Here is a 19504-nt window from a genome sequence, read left to right as displayed (position 1 = left end):
GCAAATCACACTGATGGCAAAAGCCCAGCTGCATGCTCAAGTGTTTTGTCACATTCCTGACCCCAGAATCAAATTGCTCGTGTGGGAGGTTGAGCCAAAGGTATGTCCCAACACAGCCCTAGAGAAGGTTCTGGAGGCTGACTTCCTGTCCTTCTTCACCTCTTCTTCCCTAAGGAAGTCTAAAGCTAGGGCCAACAGTAGCAATGAACTTCAGGGACAGCACCCAGTGCTACCCAGAGTCTACCCAGGAAGATGAAAGGAAAGGGGCCTTGCCCAAGTCCCTGGACACCACTGCCCCCCAGGGCTTCCTGGATGTAAGCTTTCACTTTGTATGGATGTATAATGACAGACTACTCATCCCCAAGGATAGATGGGCTAAACATTGGTGGCCCTTAAATCAAAAGATTAGTTTTTTTGTTTTTTTTTTTTTAATTCTGATTTCTAGTAGTTCTTGAAAAAACAGATCTGGCTAAAGATACTGCGTTCCTTTAGAGCAGCATCTGGCTAGAGCTGAATGGCATTTTCCCCTTCAGATGGAATCTGGACTATGTTGCCACAGTCCCCAACACTCACTCTCACCTTACACTCTGCCTGCCTTCAACACTAGCAGCCTGGCTCCCGGGGCCATCTTTAGGACTCCTGCTCCCCTAATTCTCTTTGCCAATATCCACTTTGAGGGGAAGCATCTCCTATCATCTCTACCACCATCTAGTCTCCATCCTCTAAATTCTTGATGCCCTTTACATATGACATACCCGGTCATCACCCAGCCCTCTGATGTCCCCCCTTTTGTTCAAGACCATAAGAACAAAGGCTTGTCTCCTAACACCCCACTCTTTGTTCTAGCTACAGCATGCACTTTCCATCAGCTCTTAGGGGCTGATAAATCTTTTTCCAAGTACCACCCAGTCATGTTGATTCCTTCATCAAAAATAAGAAATTGGTGTGGTTTCCTTTCTGGGACGAATCTTCAATAAATTTCTGGGAAGAAAAATTTTAAATATGTTAAAAACAACACCCCCACTCAGAGCTGTCACTCTCTCTCCAGGCGGCTCTCTGCCTTTGTCTTCGACATTAGCTGTAAGTTTTTCTAGCATGATCACTGCTGAGGTTCAGCAGGGGTGCCAGTCTTGCACAGAGGAAGGGGTCTCCTGGGCCCACACCCCAGGCTTGCCCACATCTGCTCTACTGGAAACGCTGTTAGTCTTTGAAGAAATCACCAAGGATCCATCCTGGCTGACTCTTGTGCCCTCTCGGCTCAGAATAGCACTGTCCAGTGTGGATACAGCACCGGGGCCACAGTTGCTGGTGACAGGAATATACCAGAGAACCTCTCAAAGACAAGGTTTCATTTATGTCCTCATGCCCACCAGAGCTCTGGGTGAGAGGGTACTTTGAACTTGACACCTGGACCCCCAAACCCCTGCTAGTTTGGTGCCTGCCTTAAATAGTAAGGTGAGCCTGAGCATGGTCAGTGAAGGAGTTCATGGGGGTTGGCCAACAATGCAATGCGACCCTGGTGTCTGAGAGTTCGGCTTGCAATGACCTGCTACCAAGGTTCCCTCTGGCTGGGATAAGGGTCCATAGTTCCAGATAGCAAGATGTTCCTCTGTCACCCCACCCCCAGTGTGGCATAAACTGGCAGGTTTCCCAGCAAGTCAGGCTCTCAGAGGTCCTGGGAAGCTCAGGACTTCCTATTCAGGTAAGTCCCCATCTTCTTATCATTTAACAACATGTGACAGGGCATTGTTGATGAGTCATTAAGCCACACAGACTTCCACTTGCAGAAGCAAACTGCCCTCAGAGCTCTCACTTCCATTCCAAAACCTAGACTTCCTTCATTCTGGGTACCATCACACACACACACACACACACACACACACACACACACACAGTTGCTTTGTGAGTGTGGTAACATATTTTAATGATAAAAAAATGTGTTTAAAATTTTAAAACAAATGTATTATTTTTAACCAGAATTTCTGACAAGCTCTAAAGCACAGATTTAAGTTTATTTTCATAAAAAGTAGTTAAAAGTGAACACACAAATTCATATATAAGAGTTTTATGTCCTCATTTAGGTAATTGGTAGAAAAGTTTTCAAAATGCCACAATTAAGTGACAAGTAACAGCCCTGTTTGAACAAATCAGCTACTAAGTTTCCACTCAGAAAACAGTAGAAATCTCAAGAGAAAGAAAGTCAACAAGAAGCATTAGTTTAAAGCTTGAAACAAAAGCTTCCCCTACCAGGGAATAGAGCACAATAACAGTGCATAGCGCATGACAGTTCACAAAGCACTCTCACATCCAAATATCATTTGATTATAACAATCCTATTATTATAATTCCCCCACTGCAGATGGGAAAATGTGGCTGAGTAATTTGCCCTGGTTTATACTTTAAAAGTTAGGACTAAGTTCCACATTTTCCAATGGCAAACCCCTCGAATTTTCCAGAACACCGATATTTCTCAGACTTCGTTTTCCTTCCACCTTCACACATTTTTTTCACAACATTCCATTTGTACAATCATTCCCAAATTTTTATTTTTCAGTTTTCTAAGGCTGCATGTGTTTAAATTTTTTTTTCCTACAAATGTCCATTGATAAATGATCATCATAAACTTGAAAACAATAAAATCAAAACAATATTATGAACTTTTAAGTGGACATTTGTCTGTCAGAAGCTCTGGGTCTGAAACCTGTTCTCTTTATTAAAAATAATAATAATCAAAGGAAGGGAGGGAGGGAGGGAGGGTGGGAAAGAAGAGGAGATTATCAATCCTTGAAAGATTTTAAAGAAGCTCCCTCAAAGCCGACTTTTTTTCCTTGAGTTAGAAGGAAACCTCTTAGGTGATCCTGTGTTATTTAACACTGTGTTCACAGAGCCCCACAGAGTGCAGCCCACCCTTTGAGAAGCATTGTTCTAAGTCATGCCACACCATGCATTGTGTTAACATGCAAATGTATTGAAAAGGGGCTCAGGATTCTTGAGAGTCTAATACTCACTTGGACTTAATGATCCCTAAAGCTCAGACAGGTTATTTGCAAATTGAAGGGGAGAAGGAGGGATCAGAATGAAATGTTTAGTGCTCCTAAGAAAGTTTTAATATTTGCAAAATCCAAGTCTTGTGGATGAAAAAGCAGGTATGCGTACACTGGGTAGAAGGAAAAATGGTTTGCATTCTGCTTCTGCTATGTAGGAAAACCTGCAAAGACATCCTATGTCCACATGTCAGCCTTTATTCATATCTTTTTATTCCTTTGTTCCTTTCTAGAAATATTTTTTCAGAAATATTTTAATACTAGCTAATTCACCTAATAAGATAAATACTTATTGGTTTTGAAAAAAAATAATACAAACAGAGAAAGAGAAAGCAAGAGAGAGCATGCCACGATGATGACCTTGGGCCTTCACTTAGCCATCAGAAATTTTTGAAAAGTAACCGGAGATTGGAGAAAAGAAGATCTCCTCCAAGTAATTCAAAGGAATGGCTGTTTTTAACCGGAAAAGAATGACCCTGAAAATCCCCATCTGGTCAACCTAAATGATATCCTGAGTAATAGAAGGAAGCCAATATAAAAGAACAATTCTTTTAAACACCCCTAATGTACAATAGCACCCTGAAAGCATTTGAAAATGCAGGCCAAGTGCCTTGCTAGCAGTTTTTGAATGCTGAGGGGAGGAAGAAAGCAAATGACTTTATTCTCAGGAAAGTACATTATTATAATACCTTGGACTTCTTCACACAAAAAGCATCACTTCCTCAGTGAAACAAGCCCTATAAAATCCACTTCCACAAAAAAAAAATGGCAATTAAAACAGTGGAATTATGTACAATGTGTATCTACGTCAGACTAAGAAAATTCCAGAGCGGGTTACACGTTTTTCTTCCAAGAAAAGGGGTTTTTCCCACTACTGACCAGTTGGGTCTCTGTGAGAGGAAAAAGAGACCATGCTTTTTTGTTAATGGGGGATGTCTAATAAAAAAAAAATGTTTGATATTATTCCAGTTGACTCCTACTGAGACCAAGAAGAGGCTGCACACACAGGAAACTTAAGAGTCAGTTTCCAAGTTGGAAAATGTTGCAAATACCAATAAAGAATGAACATGCTCAAGACAACTGCTCAACCCAGGAAGGGGGAGGGCTGAGCCAGATGGTCTTTTCCATCCCAGATTTCGATGATCTACAACAGATCCTGGATGACTAGGAAAAAGTGAGATGCAATTTGGAAATTGCTTTATAAAATAGAATCCCAAACAAAGACATTCAACAAGACGGAGAAATTGAAAAAGAAATTAAAATGGATTCTCAGTGAGAGCAGAGAGTAAACCAGCATGAAATGGTACAGAGAAATAAAGGTTGCCCCCAACCATAGGTTTTTGGAGGGAAGGTGGCTTAGAGTACTCCTAGTCTAGGGAGGTTACAAACCCAAATGCATGCTCATTGGGCCAGATCAGAAATTAAGTTAGGTGGAAATTGTAGGGACATGGTTAAATGAAAAGTACATGATTGTATCTAAAAGCATCCAAGTTAAAAAAGAAAATTGAAATATGCATGCTGGACAAATAATGTACATCTTTACGTCACTATAGCCTAACAGCTTACTGTTTAAATCTCTGATAATCTTACTATTCTTAACAGAAAAATTGTATCTTTTTTTTGAGAAGCACAGAATGGTGGCTGTATGTAGCAGAGCCAAAGCACTAGACTTATGCTACACCCAAGACAAGGTTAAACGGGGGGGGGGGGGGGGGGGGGGGGGGGGGGGGAAAGAAAAGAAATTAAGGCAAAAGTCTTCTGAATGCCTTTTGGTTCAGGTATACCAATTTTATATGGTTTATTCTTTCAAAGACAAATTAAATTATCAACTACTTAAATACAAAGTTATTGAGAATTAGTGGAAGATACAAAGGGAAATTATGCTAAAAAAAAAGAGAGAGAAAGAAAAAGTAAACAAATAAGTGATCAGAAAGTCGGACACTAAATTTAAAATGAAAAAAAATGGCCAAGTCTGTGGCCCTGGGTGAGATATGACAAAAAGAATCCATAATTTCCATTTTACAGATAGGAAAAGTGAGGCACTTAGTTTGTTATTTAAAATATATTTTTTAAAGTTATGGGTTCAGGGTTCCTTCTGGGTACTCTCCCAAGGGAGGTAAGAAAAATCTTTTCCATTCCTGCTATTGGTTAATGCACATTAAGAAAACGACTACACTTAAAAAATATTTTTTAAGTGTTATTCCAGGGGAAAAAAAAATACATTTCAGATACATTAAGTGGTTTAAAATCTTCCCAGGAAAGCCCAGGAAGTGGAGGGAAGAATGAGAGCATCCCTCCACCCCCACCCAGGGCAGCTGGAAGCAGACCAGACAAAGAACTGGAGCCCAACTCTGCTGTGCTAGTCAGCAGGACTTTCCTTCCCTGGTTTCTATATATCTAAGCAAACAACAAATGTACGACCCGCAGGAAGAGGGAATTCAGTCTTCACACCAGGCTGGCATCTCTAAAATAAATCTCTCCATAGGTGCGAGGCTAAACCTTAAACATGAAGAAATAATCTTTGAGTTTTATAGCAGCATATGCATGTTTCTGCCCCTCCCCCATAAAACTCCCAACAGGAACAACCACATCAAACGACTGCTTTTCAGAAGCCAATTCAAAAACACCCTACTTTATCACAGAAAGAACATTCCTTATATATGTGAGCACCTCCATTATGTCTTATTTGAAGGAGGAAAATGTAATAAAAATCCTATCTGAGATATTTATAGATCTCATAAAACCTGATTCGCTCTCATAAGCTGCTGTAAACTCAGTCATCAGGTAAGGCAGAATGGCAGGTGTGGTAACCAGCACTGTATTATGTTATATGTGCCTAATTCTGGCTCCTAAAAATAATAATAATAATAAATAACTGCATGCTGGAAAAACTTAGAAGAAACAAGTCAAAAGACTACAGAGAAAGAAAGGGAACAGGCTGGATACCTGCATGAGCAAGCACACAAATTCCAAGGATGTCACCCTAAATCCAGTTTCTGGGGGGGCAATATGTATTTCTATTCTTTCCCCAGTTCTAAGCACAAGTTCTTATGACAGCTTCTCCGTGGATGGATAAAGGAACACCAGAGCCAATGCCTGCCATTCTGACTTCCCCACCTTCCCTTCATTCATTCTTTCTTAGACACTCTCTAGGCTCACTGGGATCTTCAAGCACCTAGTGACACTATTTCAAGAAAGAGCATTGTGCCATTTTGTACTATCATTGAGGGAGAGAAGCAGAAGGATGGAGCACTCACTGAGTGGCAGCTCGATCAGAGAGTCAATGCTTAGGTAGGAATTTGTAACTTTATGTCACAGATGACCAGAGACTCAGAGACATTCAGTGACTTTTGCAGGGTTCCACCTGTGCCCGATGTCAAAGCCTACATGCAATGTGTCTATAAAACAGTGTGACCTTAAGGAGTATTTGCACAGACTAGCCTATTTATAGATGAGAAAACCAATGCCCAGAAAGCAAACAGACCAGTAAGCTATTCCAGTCCATACAGGTCCACTGACTGCCAGTCTACAACTTTGGCTTCTGCCCTGATGTCTCCTATCTAACCAGGAGTCACTATAAATATAAATAGAGTGTGGGGCAGACTGCCTAGGCTTGGATTCTGACTCAAAAACTATCAGGCTGTGATTCTAGGCAAGCCATTTAATACCCAAAACCCTAATGTCTCCATCTATAAAATGGGGATAAGCAGAATATGTATTTCCCAGGATTGTTGTCAAGAATAAATGAAATAATGAATATAAGGTGCTCAAAGGAGATAATCTTCAGGAAGTAGCTGATATATATATATATATATAAATATATATATATATATATATATATACACACACACACACACACACACACATACATATATATATATATATACATACATACACACACACACACATACACACACACACACACACATACACACACACACACACATACATAACATAACTATGATGACAGGAAGAATAGCCAGATGGGAAGAGGGATGAGAAAAATATATCCACTACTTGTTTGCTTTGCAGCCACAGTAAGACAACTTGCTTAATCATCCTCTAGCCCAATTTTCTCACCTCTGAATGGTAAGTTCTGTAATATCTGCCTGTTCCTTAGTTATGGCAAGGACATGTCAATAAGAAACCATGAAAGAAACACCCCGAGCCCTTCAGAACAACAGCTCATACAGATGTTTGTAAGACACTCCTAAGCAATGGGGCATGGTGTATACACAGATAATTCCAGCAACATGGGAAGCTGAGGCAGGAGGATGGCAAGTTTGAGATCAGCCTCAACAACTTACCAAGACCCTCAGTAACTCAGCAAGAATGTCTCTCAAAATTAAATAAATAAATTAATTTAAAAAAAAAAAAGATCTAGGGATGTAGCTCAGTGGTTAAGCAACCCTGGGTTCAATTCTCAGTATTCAAAAAAAAAATTCCTAAGCAAACATAAAAATTCCCATCATGCCATCATGCAGCCAATCATATTAAAGGAAGCAAGAGCCTCAAGACAGATAGGAAAGTGCATGTTTTAAGGCTGAACAATCTTGGAATGCAGAGGTAAAGTCAACAACTCAGGTCTGACATTGAGTAAGATCTCAGTAGCTCACAAGAGAAGCAGTTGTGCATAGGGCCTCCTCACAGAAGAACTCCAACACCACAGGAGGAACTGTGTCCCATGAACTGGGTCTACAGTGGCCACTGGAACAAACGTCAAAAGCTCAAAAGGTAGGGGTAGGGGGTAGGAAGAATCTATTTCCACTCCTTTGTATACGAGCAAATTTGCCATCTCTCCAAAAATAAGTGCCAACGTTCTGACCACTCCATTGAATTCCTGCTAACTGAGCTCTGGAAGGTGAATGTTAGAGTGGGGTCAAGAGCAGGCGGGCACTCCCTTGCAGGGCAACGGCTCCGCAGCTAATTGCCATTTTCACAGCTGGGTTGAGCTTTCCAAAAAGCATCCTTCAACCCTGAGCTCTGAGCTCCTCTGCTCTTGCCAACCATATCCCCATCAAAGACAGTTCATAGATGAAACGATGTAGCTATAGTACAAACAATTTTGCAAACATCACAGTTTGAAAAGCGGGTATTTCTAAATCTTCTTTGTGGACATCACCACAGGCCCACAGTCATGACCACAGGAGCCAAGCCTTCTATGGAAATGGAGCCTGCCTCCTTGCCTGAATGTCTTCAGCAGCAATTCTTCCACAGTTTATATTGGTTTCTCTTACTAGAAAGATGGTTCCTTTGAAAATACTTTATAAATAAAGTCTACTTCCAAACAGTGTGGTCAGTGAGAAAATGAAGAGCTGGTAGCGAATGCCTATTTGGCATCAGCCAACAGATGTACATCCAGACAGTCATCCCTTTAAACCATGGAGTAGGCAGAGCTAAGTGGAAAATCAGGGCTAAGGACCTACCAAAGATGAATTCTTTGAAACATCACATGGTTGGAGCTTCATGCCCAATACCACAGTTTCCAAAAATGGAATTTGACCAGGTTAAGCAAACCCAGGGTGGGTCGTAGGAAATGTGAACCAAACAGGACTGCCTTAGACACTTTAAGGTGAGGGAAAGCAAAACAAGAAGTATAAAGAGTTCTTGAGCAGCTGCCACTAACCATGAGCTAAATGAAATGCACATGCCAGCTCTGTTCTGCTTCTTATAAACCACTGGTACACTTAAATTCCAAGTTATACAAGAAATTTGATATTTCAACATAAGAAATAAGGTACCTGCAACTCTGATATAGCATTAATTCTCTAAAGATCTATGGGCTCAGTACCTTGTCTGCATACTGGAATCCCTGGAAGCTTTACAAATACTGATGTCTGGGTCCCTTCCCAAAGGATACTGATTTACCTAGTCTGCAGTGCAGCCCTGATTGGGAACCACTATTAAAAACACAGTCAAATCTTAAGTCATAGTCAGAGCATGCTCCCTAAATAATTATTGAATTCCTAGTATGTGCAAGGCTCTCTAAAAACCAGACTACATATTAAAAGCTGATTATCAAAATCATAACCAAGATATAGATTCTGCTTTACATCATGCAACCTAACTGGAAAAATGAGAAGAGAGAGAAAGAGAGAGGGAGAAAAGCAGGCAGGTAGGCCATACTACAAGACAAAAACTACAAAACATCATAAGGAAGTACAAAGTTTTACCCAAGAGTGTAGAAATCAGAGCAATTACTGTTGAAGGGGGAGGGGGGCAGTTTCCTGGAAGATTTGGCAACTCTCTGAAAGTTAAAGAATAGGTAGTATTTGGACAAAGAGAAGTGGGAGGGGTAAGAGGAAGAAGGAGGAAGAAAGAAAAAGATAAAGAAAAAAATTGTAAAAACAGAAGCAGGAAAAGCACAGTCACTTCATTTGGATGGCAACTACTATACACAAAACAGGCAAGAACTTGCCGATCTTATGTAGGCCCGGCCTTGGAACACCTTGACTCTTAGAAGTCTGCCTTTATCCTGTGTGCAGTAGGGAGCCACAGCCACACAAGTGAGGAAAGCAGAAAGACAATTTCCTGGAGGTGACAGGGGTCTCCCCAGGTGGCAGAAGGAGCAGAAAATTGAAGGCCACCAATGTTAATGTACAACAGAAGCCAAAGCAATGAGATTTTTTCAGTTATTTTTACATTTCAATAATGTAATCTTTCAATCTAGAATTTTTTACAAATTATATTCAAGGGAAAGAGAAGAGCAAAAGATGGATTGTAAGTTAAATCTAGAACATGAGGAGAATGGTCATGTTAACAAAAGAAATAAGGAGGCCAGAAAAAGGAAGAGGTCCGTGGTAGAAGATGATGAGTTAGGGGTTTGGGACACACTCAACCCAAAAAGCATTTAATGTTAGTTGCACAGGTCTAATTTTAAAATGCAGACACAAAGTGCAGGAAAATATGTGGACTGGATCTATAGATTGGAGAAGAAAAAAAGAAGTCTCCAAATAATTTCAAAAAAGAAAATTCAACTTCTTCTTAGAGGTAAAAGAGATTTGTGAGACAAATTCCAAGAGAGAATTTCCACCATCAGAACTAGCAGAGATGACAAAAGGGTAAGGAAAGTAAAAAAAAAAAAAAAAAAAAAAGAACCAACCAGATGGGTTCAGTAGTGCGCACCTATAATCTCAGCAGCTAGGCAGGCTGAGGCAGAAGGATTGCAAGTTCAAAGCCAGCCTCAGCAATTTTAGCAAGGCCCCAAACAACTTCAAGAGACTCTGTCTCAAAATAAAAACTGAAAAGGGCTGCAAATGAAGCTCAGTGGTTTAAATGCCTCTGGATTCAATCCCTAGGGAAAAAAAAAAAAAAAACTAGAACCAGGATGTAGGAGCGATAATTGGGAATAGTCGTGAAAATTAGGCCTGCTTCACCATCCAGCCCCCTATGTTAGGCTGAATTCATTCCCTACTCCTTATTAAAGTATGCAGTACTTTTTGTTTAAATTTATAAGACATTCCAATTCCATTGCCCATCCAACCCTCTTAAGAATTTTAAACTGCTTCAGAGAAGAATTTCATGGACTGGCACATGGGTTGCTGTTTCACGCCATTCTCTGTTGGCAAGGTGCCAGGGGGGGAAGAAAAAAGCCACTGCACATTTGCTCCTCTCTACATAAAACACTGTATCTTTCACCCAACACCCTACCATGTCTGCCTTGATGCACCCTCCTTACGCCCACTCCACTTATTATTTAAATGACAGTACTTTTTATAAGACTAGTGTTGTAATTGGGAGCTTTTTTTTCCAGCACAGTGTATATTTTCCAATTTACCACACATTATTAAAGTGGAAAAGAGATTAAATTAAACAAGTAAGGCTTCTTTGAAATATTCAATAGCTTGGTCTAGGATCCAGTCAATTCCAAAATTCTATGTATTCATATTCTTGGAAGTAAAAAAAAAAAAGGTGGGGGGGGGATTTTCTCACCTCCCTTTATGGAGGTGGGGGAGAAGAATGAAAAGCGAGTCCAAGTTTATTCAAAGGCAATGATGGAAAACAAGCAAACTTTTGGGCATCTGAAAGAGTCTTGTGCCCTGGAGCCACGGGTGTTAACATAGGGCAGTGGCCTTAAAGACCTCAAAGCCTTGTCTGGCTTCAACAATCACTTGGTCCAAACCTACTCTCTTAAGAGTTGAGAAAACCAAGACCCTTTCAAGAATTACAATTCTAATACTGTATGTTCCCAGCTTTGGCACAGGCTGGGGACCTGACTTTCAATATGACCCTCAGAAAATGTCAATAAATTCATATTCAGAAATAGATATCACATATGGCTCTACATTAATTATCGTAATTACCTAGAATCATTTCCGAATGACTTGTTTCCTGGCCATTACAGACATGTGTATTCATTCACATTGTACACTCATCTGCCTTAAGAGTATCCAGCCCCCAGCATGTCCTTAACCAAAAGCCTGCCCAGGGTAGAACTGAGGAAATCTCAAGTGTGTTTTATAAGCAAGTTTGTAACAATGTACATAAATGCAGATAGGCACAGGCCAGTGAGTATTTAGAAACTCACAGAATTTAAGATTTTTGTTTGTTTGTTTTGTTGCAACTGTGTTCTTGTGTGTGTGCGTGTGTGTGTGTGTGTGTGTGTGTGTGTGTGTTTTAAAACATGTTTTTTCTCCCCTGCTAGTCAAGTTCCTAGGGGAAAAAATCTACACCCAACTCTACTTTGCATCACTCAAACCTAGTATTTTGCACAAAACAAGAGGTATAATATTTTCTGGATTTAATATAAATAAGAAACCCCCACAAGGTGTAGGTCCATCTACCAGTTCAATCAGGAATGGTCTCTCCAGGAAAGCAGTCGGCTCTCCCATATCAAGCAGGCTGACAGCAGACTCACACCAAGGCTGCCACAGACACTCAGCTGTAACATCTACACATCAAGCATGTGGCGGGTACAGCTGCTCCAATGCAGAGTTGAATAGACAGAATACACTGAAGAGGACCAATTTCTTAGGGTCACACCAAATACCAAGTGAGAAAAACAAAATGACCCAAGGCAATGGAAATGAGTCTGCAAATTAACAGCAAACAATTAGGCCAAGAGGAGAAGTAAGATCATGACCCATCTTAGGTCAAAGCATGTCCTAGTGATGTCAATACTTTGTTTATTGGGGGAACTCTTACATTAGGTCTAATAGGATAGTTTAATCTGTGAATGTTCTAAAATGAGCATACAATGTAACAAGAGAAGAAGTATTTGTTAACTTCTCAATGAAATATGTAACATTAATGATTAGATACTGTAACTTCTTCTAATTTGAACACCATTAGTAGCTGCAGAGTTTTCTGATCACTGTACCTGATAAACTTTGGCCATCTGGGGTTGAAACATCTCCACCAGTTTATGCTAAACAAACACTGAGCTGATTTGGGAGAACAAAGGGACTTGGAGAAGACTAAACCTCAGCACCTCACCTTCTTGGCATTGCTCAAGTTAAGTTGGGGAGCTGTCCTAAACTTTCAGCAAATCCCTATTCTCATGCTAACTGACATACAGAGTGAACCAGAATCGCAGAGGCATTCTCTGCACTCACCAGCCATAGGTGATTAAAAACCTGTCCCAGAGTACTACAAACTGCAAAGATGGGGGCATCTACAAACCAGGCAGCTATCCGAACACCTGTCCTATCTAACAGGAGACACTGTGACTGGCTCCAGTAAGCTATATTCTTCTTTCTCTAATAAGCACAAAGTGATGAAAGATGACTACAATGCCTGTACTAAAAAAGTTAAAATACGGGAATTCTCTGAAAGGAGAATTTGAAGACTTATAAGAGAATGGCTATTTAAAAACCCCATTTTGACCCTCTCTAAACTATCCCATTTAAGTGGAGAGGCAAATTAGCCCCCATAGGCATTTATATTTAGAATGGGCTGGGAGAGAGGAAGAGCCCACATTTGAACACTTAAGGTCTCTGATATGCCCATCCATAAATCATTTCAGGGCAAAGCTGTCACCCTGCATCTTCTGCTCTGCCTTTTAAATGGATGGGACCCCAATATCCCATTCTCCTCAGGGTAGGGAGTGGGGGTGGGAGATTCATGGAGAACAAAGAATAGTGGTTTCCTTTTCCCCCTATTCAGGACAGATGAAGTAAAAATATCTGCATCGAAATCTTCACCCACTCTAAAATACTAAATTTCAAACAGGTAGACTAAACAATCATGATTGAGAGCCCCTAGATCCACACAAAGATGTATCTCTTAAAAGAACATAAAAATGAATTTATTAAAGAAAGGCTAAGTGTGTGATTGATTGCCTTCACATGTGCTTTCATTTTTAAAGCTACATTTATTTAGTGATTGCATCCTCATAAAGCAAAATCTGGATTAACAGGGGAAATTCTAATTTCTTTTAATCCACCAAGACACTATTTCGAATAAAGAAACAGATTTACAGTTAGTAAGAATGCACAAGTTAAATATATTTTTAAAAGCCAGCTATTTTATCCTTTCAGCATGGTTACTAAGGCTCCTTTGTGTCTACAAATTTCTCAGGGTGGTGCTGTTGCCAAGAAATTCTAATTCATGACAAGGTTTTCTGCAAATTGGGGACAGTGGCAAACCTGCGGATGGACAGATCCTACAGTTTGCTTTGTCTTTCTGCCTGAGAAAGTACTTAGGTGTTTAGGCCTGGAGAAGGCAGGCAAAGGTAAGATCATACAAAGGGGAAAGAAATGTTAGTCACAGACTAAATCCCATCCCTGGTACCAGGAGGCTATTCTTGGAAGGCAAGGATTTCTTTCTGTAGGTTTTCCCCTAGAGATGCCTCCTACCAAAGGCCCTCATAAAAAGTGTTTCAGGGTGCCTGAAACCAAGATGAAATTGCAGTGTTATGGGGAGACTTTAGTCCTTACAGTGGCCAAGTATGCCATTAGATTAAAACAATGGGGGAATGGAGGAGGAGGGAAGAATGTTCTATGATTTATTTATTTGTTTCCAGTAGCAGTGGAAAATTTTCTCCAAGCAAAAGGGAGGCCTGAAACTGACCCCATCTGCCAATTATGAATCAGCATTAACAATGAACATAAATGCAGAAGAGATTTCAAGTAAACATGCCATCCATGCCCCTCAATGACATGAAGCAAAGTGAAGTCCAGGTAAGACTTAAAGCATCATTACTTGACTTGTACTCAGGGAATAGCCAGCTAGGTATAATGAATAAATAAAAGTCTAGAAGTCTTTTAAATAGTCTGCAAAAAAAAAAAAAAAAAAAAAGTATTGTGTCAAATCCTTTTTATTCTATTGGCAATAAAAGTCATGAATGGGTCTCCCTTTATCTGCCATCAAATTATACCCTATAATCTCCTCCAGCTTCTGTCCTACCCTTGACTTTTTCCTACTTTTGCTCAGACAGCTCTTGGAAATTTTCCTGCAAGTTTCCAAAGAGCTTAAGGCTGGTAGCCTTAAGAGTTGTGTCAGCTGAATTCCATAAAATAATAGACCACATAAGCACAGTGTAATTTACAGTTATATGACAGGGAGAGATGATGTTACTTGGGCCAAGTGCTTAAGTATGCAGTCAGAGCCCAGGAATGGAGAGCTGTTAATGTGGGATGTCCATTTGGGTTTTTAAATTATACCAGCAATGATTTTTCAGAGTTGGAGCAGTATGCAGCTACAGCATCACTGCCTGAAAATCCAATGTCAAAATGATAATCTCCAAGACAGGAGGTGGCCTTGTCATAGTCCAGGACATTGTCACGGGCTCATTGACACAGGAAATTATCCTATTTCATAAGTTTGAAATAAAATCCCCAAATAGTCCATCCTCAATCACAAATGCACAAATGTTCTTGGGTTTATCATCCTAGACACTCTTTCCTCTAGAAACCAAATCAGATTATGTGGATCTCAGTATTTCGCTCCTCTCCCCGGGGCCAGGTACACTGCTCACTTTAAGAAGAACATCTAATAATTACTCCTCATTTGACCTCTAAAATCTGATTACCCCACAGCATCAGGAAACTTCCTCCTGCCTGGGGTTCTTTGCAGCAACCTTCTCAAGCTGTTTTGAGCAAAGGAGTCTCAAATTTTCAACATCTGATGGTTGATTTGGAACCAAGAGTTGCATATAATCACTCCCCCCACTTGGGTTCAGAAGCAGCAAGGGGGTTCTGAGAGGGGAAGGAAGGAAGAGATGGTGATGGAGGCTAGAGATGTTGTCATCAATGTGAACTTAGGGTCCTAGTTACCTTTATATAGAGAGAGCAGAGCAGTCATGGAGTGGTACCTTGTTTATAATTGCTCACCCACAAGTTATGTTTCTGTACAGACTATGAACAAGCCTCCGAAATAATTTGGTAAAAGGTTTGAGAATGAGAGCAGTTGGAGAGAGTTAAGGTAAAAAATATGGAAGGGGTTCAGAGGGACGAGAATTCCTTTGCCTGCAGATAGAAACTAAGCTAGAGGTTCCTGGAAGGGGGAGGAGGGGAAGGGAGGAGGAGGAGAGAAGGGAGAGCAGAGCTGGCTTCAGAGGAGACAATAGAGCTAATCTATCCCCTAATTGTCAGGCCACTGATGTTTCTTTGCAGATCTAGAGTTTCTCCTGGAGGGTCTAGCCAGATCTAGAAAAGCAGGTTTCCTCTGGAGAGGCTTTCCCCCAAAGCAGGCTTTACTACTGCGAAAACTTGAACCAAAACAAAGTTGTGTGATTCATCAGGAGGGAACGTTCTAACAAATAAAGCCAACTTTCTTCCCTCCAACACTGCTTAACAGTCACAAACAAGGGCTGCCTTGGGCAAGCTGACTAAATCAACAGATTCTCTTCCCTAACCTGTCTAGACAGTCGTTAATATGCAACTGATTCGACACCAATGAGCTGATAGTGTGAAATGAAGGCGATTTAGAAAACGAAATTCTGGCAACATTTTGGTTAATTAGCATGCAAAATAAAAGAAGGAAAAAGATCCAGTGAGATCCTTCATGAGATAAAGTCTTGTTAAGAACAAGGGAAAGAAGGCAATGAAGAAATGCTTTATGCTACAAATGTGTGAACTGTGCATGTATTTAGACAGAGTAGAGAGTATCTGCCAGCATCTTCAGACAGGAATGCATGTGAGGACACACAGCCACCAAAGGCCAACACCTGGAGGAAATGTTGCAGCTTCTAACCAGAGAACAACAACTAATAACAATGCTACAGTCAGAGGATCAGCTTTACCACTGGGCTACTCATACCAAAAGCCAAACCTCTCTCACTAAAGCAGCAACTGTTACATCGCAGCCTCAAGCTGGCAAATCCTGCTTTGGATCCTGGCAGAGGAAATTCAGCCGTTCATTAGCCTTAACAAGCTGCTGTCACTGAGCAGAGAAGTTACAAGAGCAGCCACACACCAAGCCTCTCTCACAGCCCTCCTCAAGGGCAAGTGGGAGTCTTCAGGACGGACTGTACAAGTTCACACTTCCGATGTGACCATCTTCTTGGACTTTCCATGGTGCATATTGTTGGGTTTTTAAATACCCGTCTGTCCTCCCCACCCCACCCCCCACCATCTTTCCTGCAGAATGTCCCCTCAGCAGCTTCTAATCCCTGCTGGGGGAAAAGAAAAAAAAAAAAAGAAAAAAAAAACCACTTTTTTTTTTTTGCAGTAGACCCAGCACTTTCCACTGACCAGCATTTTCTTTATTCCACTTCACAAAGCCCAGTGAACTTATCCCTAGCCCTGCTTCATCCTCCCTGGGACGCAAAGCCAACTTGGCACGGGTGCCCTTCAGCATCCTAGGAGTTTCTTAACTAGTCCTCCAAGACAAAGTCAGAGGCGTGGAAGCACACACCACCCTTTGTCTGAGGTTTTGCTATCTAACTGGAGAGGGACCCCAAACAAAAAAAGAGAAACAAGGACATATGTAGAGGGTGTTTTTTTGGTTTTTTTTCCTAGAGGTATTACACTGGGGAAACCTACAAGGAATTGTCAGCCTAAGATAGACACATCTTCCCGTCCTCCTTGTAGATATCCTTGAGTACCTTTTGTCACTGGGCTCCTCTCCCTAGGTCCACATTCTAATCTCAAAATCAAGCTCCTGTTCTTTATTGACACTTGCTAATTACAGGGAAAACACTCCGCTTTGCTCCCCCCACCCCATCTGACAGTCGTCAGCAGCAGTTGAAATAGATGAACCTGATTTAAGGTACCAAACAGGTAGAGATCCGTGGATGTAGAGATGTGGTATACTGTCAGCGATCGCTTCTAAAGCCCGAAACCACCTTCCCACCCGGCTCCTCCGAACCCCAAAAGTTCGGCAGGTCTCCGCTGGGGGACAGGGGTGTGCGCAAGGATGTGTGTTGGTGACTGAAACACCGGCAGCTCGGACCGGCTGCTCAGCTCGGCACACTAAGGGGTTAGGGGTGGGTGGAGAGGTAAGCGCATATGACTCTTTAAGAAAACATTTTAAACACATACAGCCAAAAAGGAAAAAGAAAAAAACATAAAACAAACAAAAAAAAAAATTTCAACCCAAAGCCCACACCAACGCAGCCCCTGCGTCTCCGCCGCCACCACACGATTTACACAAGTAATTTAAATCATTCACCTGCTGCCAGGTCTCCTCCAGGGATGGCAAAGCTGAGAAGTAGCCGGTGTCGTGGACAAGTTGTAGCTCCTGGAATATACTATAACTAGCCAACACGTCCATGCTGCTGCTGCCGGGCAAAACGGGAGGAGAAACCCTCCCCCGAGCACAGTTGGGTCTGTTTGTTTGTCAGTCTGTCTGGCTCACCCCCCAAGAAGGCAGACATCCAGTGGCCCTTTTGTTTTGTTTTGTTTCAGTCAACTAAAAAGAAAAAAAAAATCAATGCAGGAGAGAGGGAGAGAGGAGGTGAGAGAGGAGAGAGTGAGTGGGGTGGATGGAGAGAGGCATCCAGCGTGTACAGTGCAGATGACTGCCAGGAAAAGGGGACTTCACGGGAGTAACAATTCCCTTCCAGGGCTCTAATCACTCCAGCTCGTGGATCAGGAAGGGGATGCAAACTCACTGACACGAAGCTGCCATCTATTTCTGCAGCGCTGTTCGCTCCTAATGCAATCTTTGCTCTTTATTTTGGGAGGTTGCATTTTTTTTCTCGCGATCGCTTCTCTCCCCCTCACCCCTTCCCTTCCCTACCCTCCCCACCCCCCACCCATCCTTGCTAGTTTGTAGTCTCCCCCCCCCAACCCTTTCTCCTCCTCCTGTTCTTCCCCCTCCCCAAACTCCCTCCCTCCTCCCGGCTCTCCGCGCAGCCGTGGGATCTCGGAGGAGGGCATCCATTAGGCCGCGTGTGACCATGTAAGGTAAACAGGGGGCTCATGAAGTCACTGAGGACCAATAGGGAGCTCGGAGCGGGTCCCGGGGCGGGGCTTGGCCCTGACGGCCAGCGCGGATTGGCGCGCAGCGGATCTCCCTGCTGCCATACAAGGCGGTGCGAGGCGAGCTATTTTTAGAGGGCTATATAAGGGGGCTGAGGCGGCCGCCCGGCGGCCGGGGAGCTTGAGCGCCGGGGAGGGCCGCGGCGACACTCGCGCCGGCTCCCGGGACGCCGAGGCGGCCGCACTCGGGCCGCGCGCCGGCCTCCGACCCTTGCTAGGCTGCCCAGCGAAGCCCCTTGGTGACGGGAGCCTGAGCCCCTCGGAGGGGAGGGGGTTCCGTGTCGCCGCTGTGGCGTTGAGGCGGCCGGTCAGGAGGTGCAAGTCCAGAGTGCTGGGTTAGGATGCCTCCTGGAGGAGGAAAAGGGAGGAGAGCCGCGGAGAAGCTGTCAAGGGGAAAGTGACACTTTGCACTCTGCCTCCTCGCAGGCACCCGGGCGAGGGGCAGCGAGGGGAAGCGATGCAAAGGGGTAGGGTCACGTACTACAAAGTAAACAAAAAATAAAAATAAAAAAAGCACCAAAAGCCCCTTAACGAATTCCCTGTAGGATCCCAGGCTACAGAGAAGCAGCTCCGGAGGAGGAAGTGCTTCACAATGGCAGAGAACAAAGGGGAGCAGCACAGAGAGAGCGGCCTGCGCCCGCCCCGGCGCGGTGCGCAGTCCCCGCCCCGACCCGCGCGCCGCGGTGCGCGCGGCCGACACCGCCCTTCCGCGTGTTTCTTCTGACCCCAGTCCGAGACCCTGCGGGGTGTCTGATGCCCAGCTAGAGTAGATTGAAAACGTGCCTACTCTTGAGTGGGCGTTAAAGAGAAGAGCGGGAGCCAGCCTAGACCTGGGGGGCCCCCCCCGGCTGGGGACTGGCAGCTTGCTAAGGGGTCTTTATGTGAGGCTTACCGTATGGCTTTGGCGAGGGGGGTCTATGCAGAACGTGGATGGGAAGCTGAGGAACCCGATTGTTTTCTGGAGCTGGGATATAGAGATAGATTCTGTTATCTCTAAGATAAAACCCCTGCACAGTACGCGTTGTTTGAGTTGACCAATTGTTTGCTTGACCTTAAATGGTTAGTGTGGTTCAAGCTTCTCCAAAATGCACTGCT

At 42.8% G+C, this 19504-nt stretch overlaps 1 protein-coding gene across 3 annotated transcripts in view; it reads right to left on the bottom strand.

Moving 5' to 3' along the window:
• Positions 1-18135, bottom strand: part of Klf7 (KLF transcription factor 7) — an 88805-nt gene extending 70670 nt beyond the window's left edge. For all 3 annotated transcript variants that reach the window (XM_076865933.2, XM_076865934.2, XM_076865935.2), the window contains exon 1: positions 17598-18135. In XM_076865933.2, the coding sequence (XP_076722048.1) occupies positions 17598-17699 (102 nt within the window). In that variant the 5' untranslated portion in view covers positions 17700-18135. The remainder of the gene's footprint in view (positions 1-17597) is intronic.
• Between the last annotated feature and the right edge of the window lie 1369 nt (positions 18136-19504).

The sequence above is a fragment of the Callospermophilus lateralis genome, chromosome 9 (genome assembly GCF_048772815.1).
Source record: "Callospermophilus lateralis isolate mCalLat2 chromosome 9, mCalLat2.hap1, whole genome shotgun sequence".
NCBI classification, from domain to species: Eukaryota; Metazoa; Chordata; class Mammalia; order Rodentia; family Sciuridae; genus Callospermophilus; species Callospermophilus lateralis.
The sequence above is the reverse complement of the archived record's forward strand: the minus strand, read 5'-3'. Positions and strand labels throughout refer to the sequence as shown.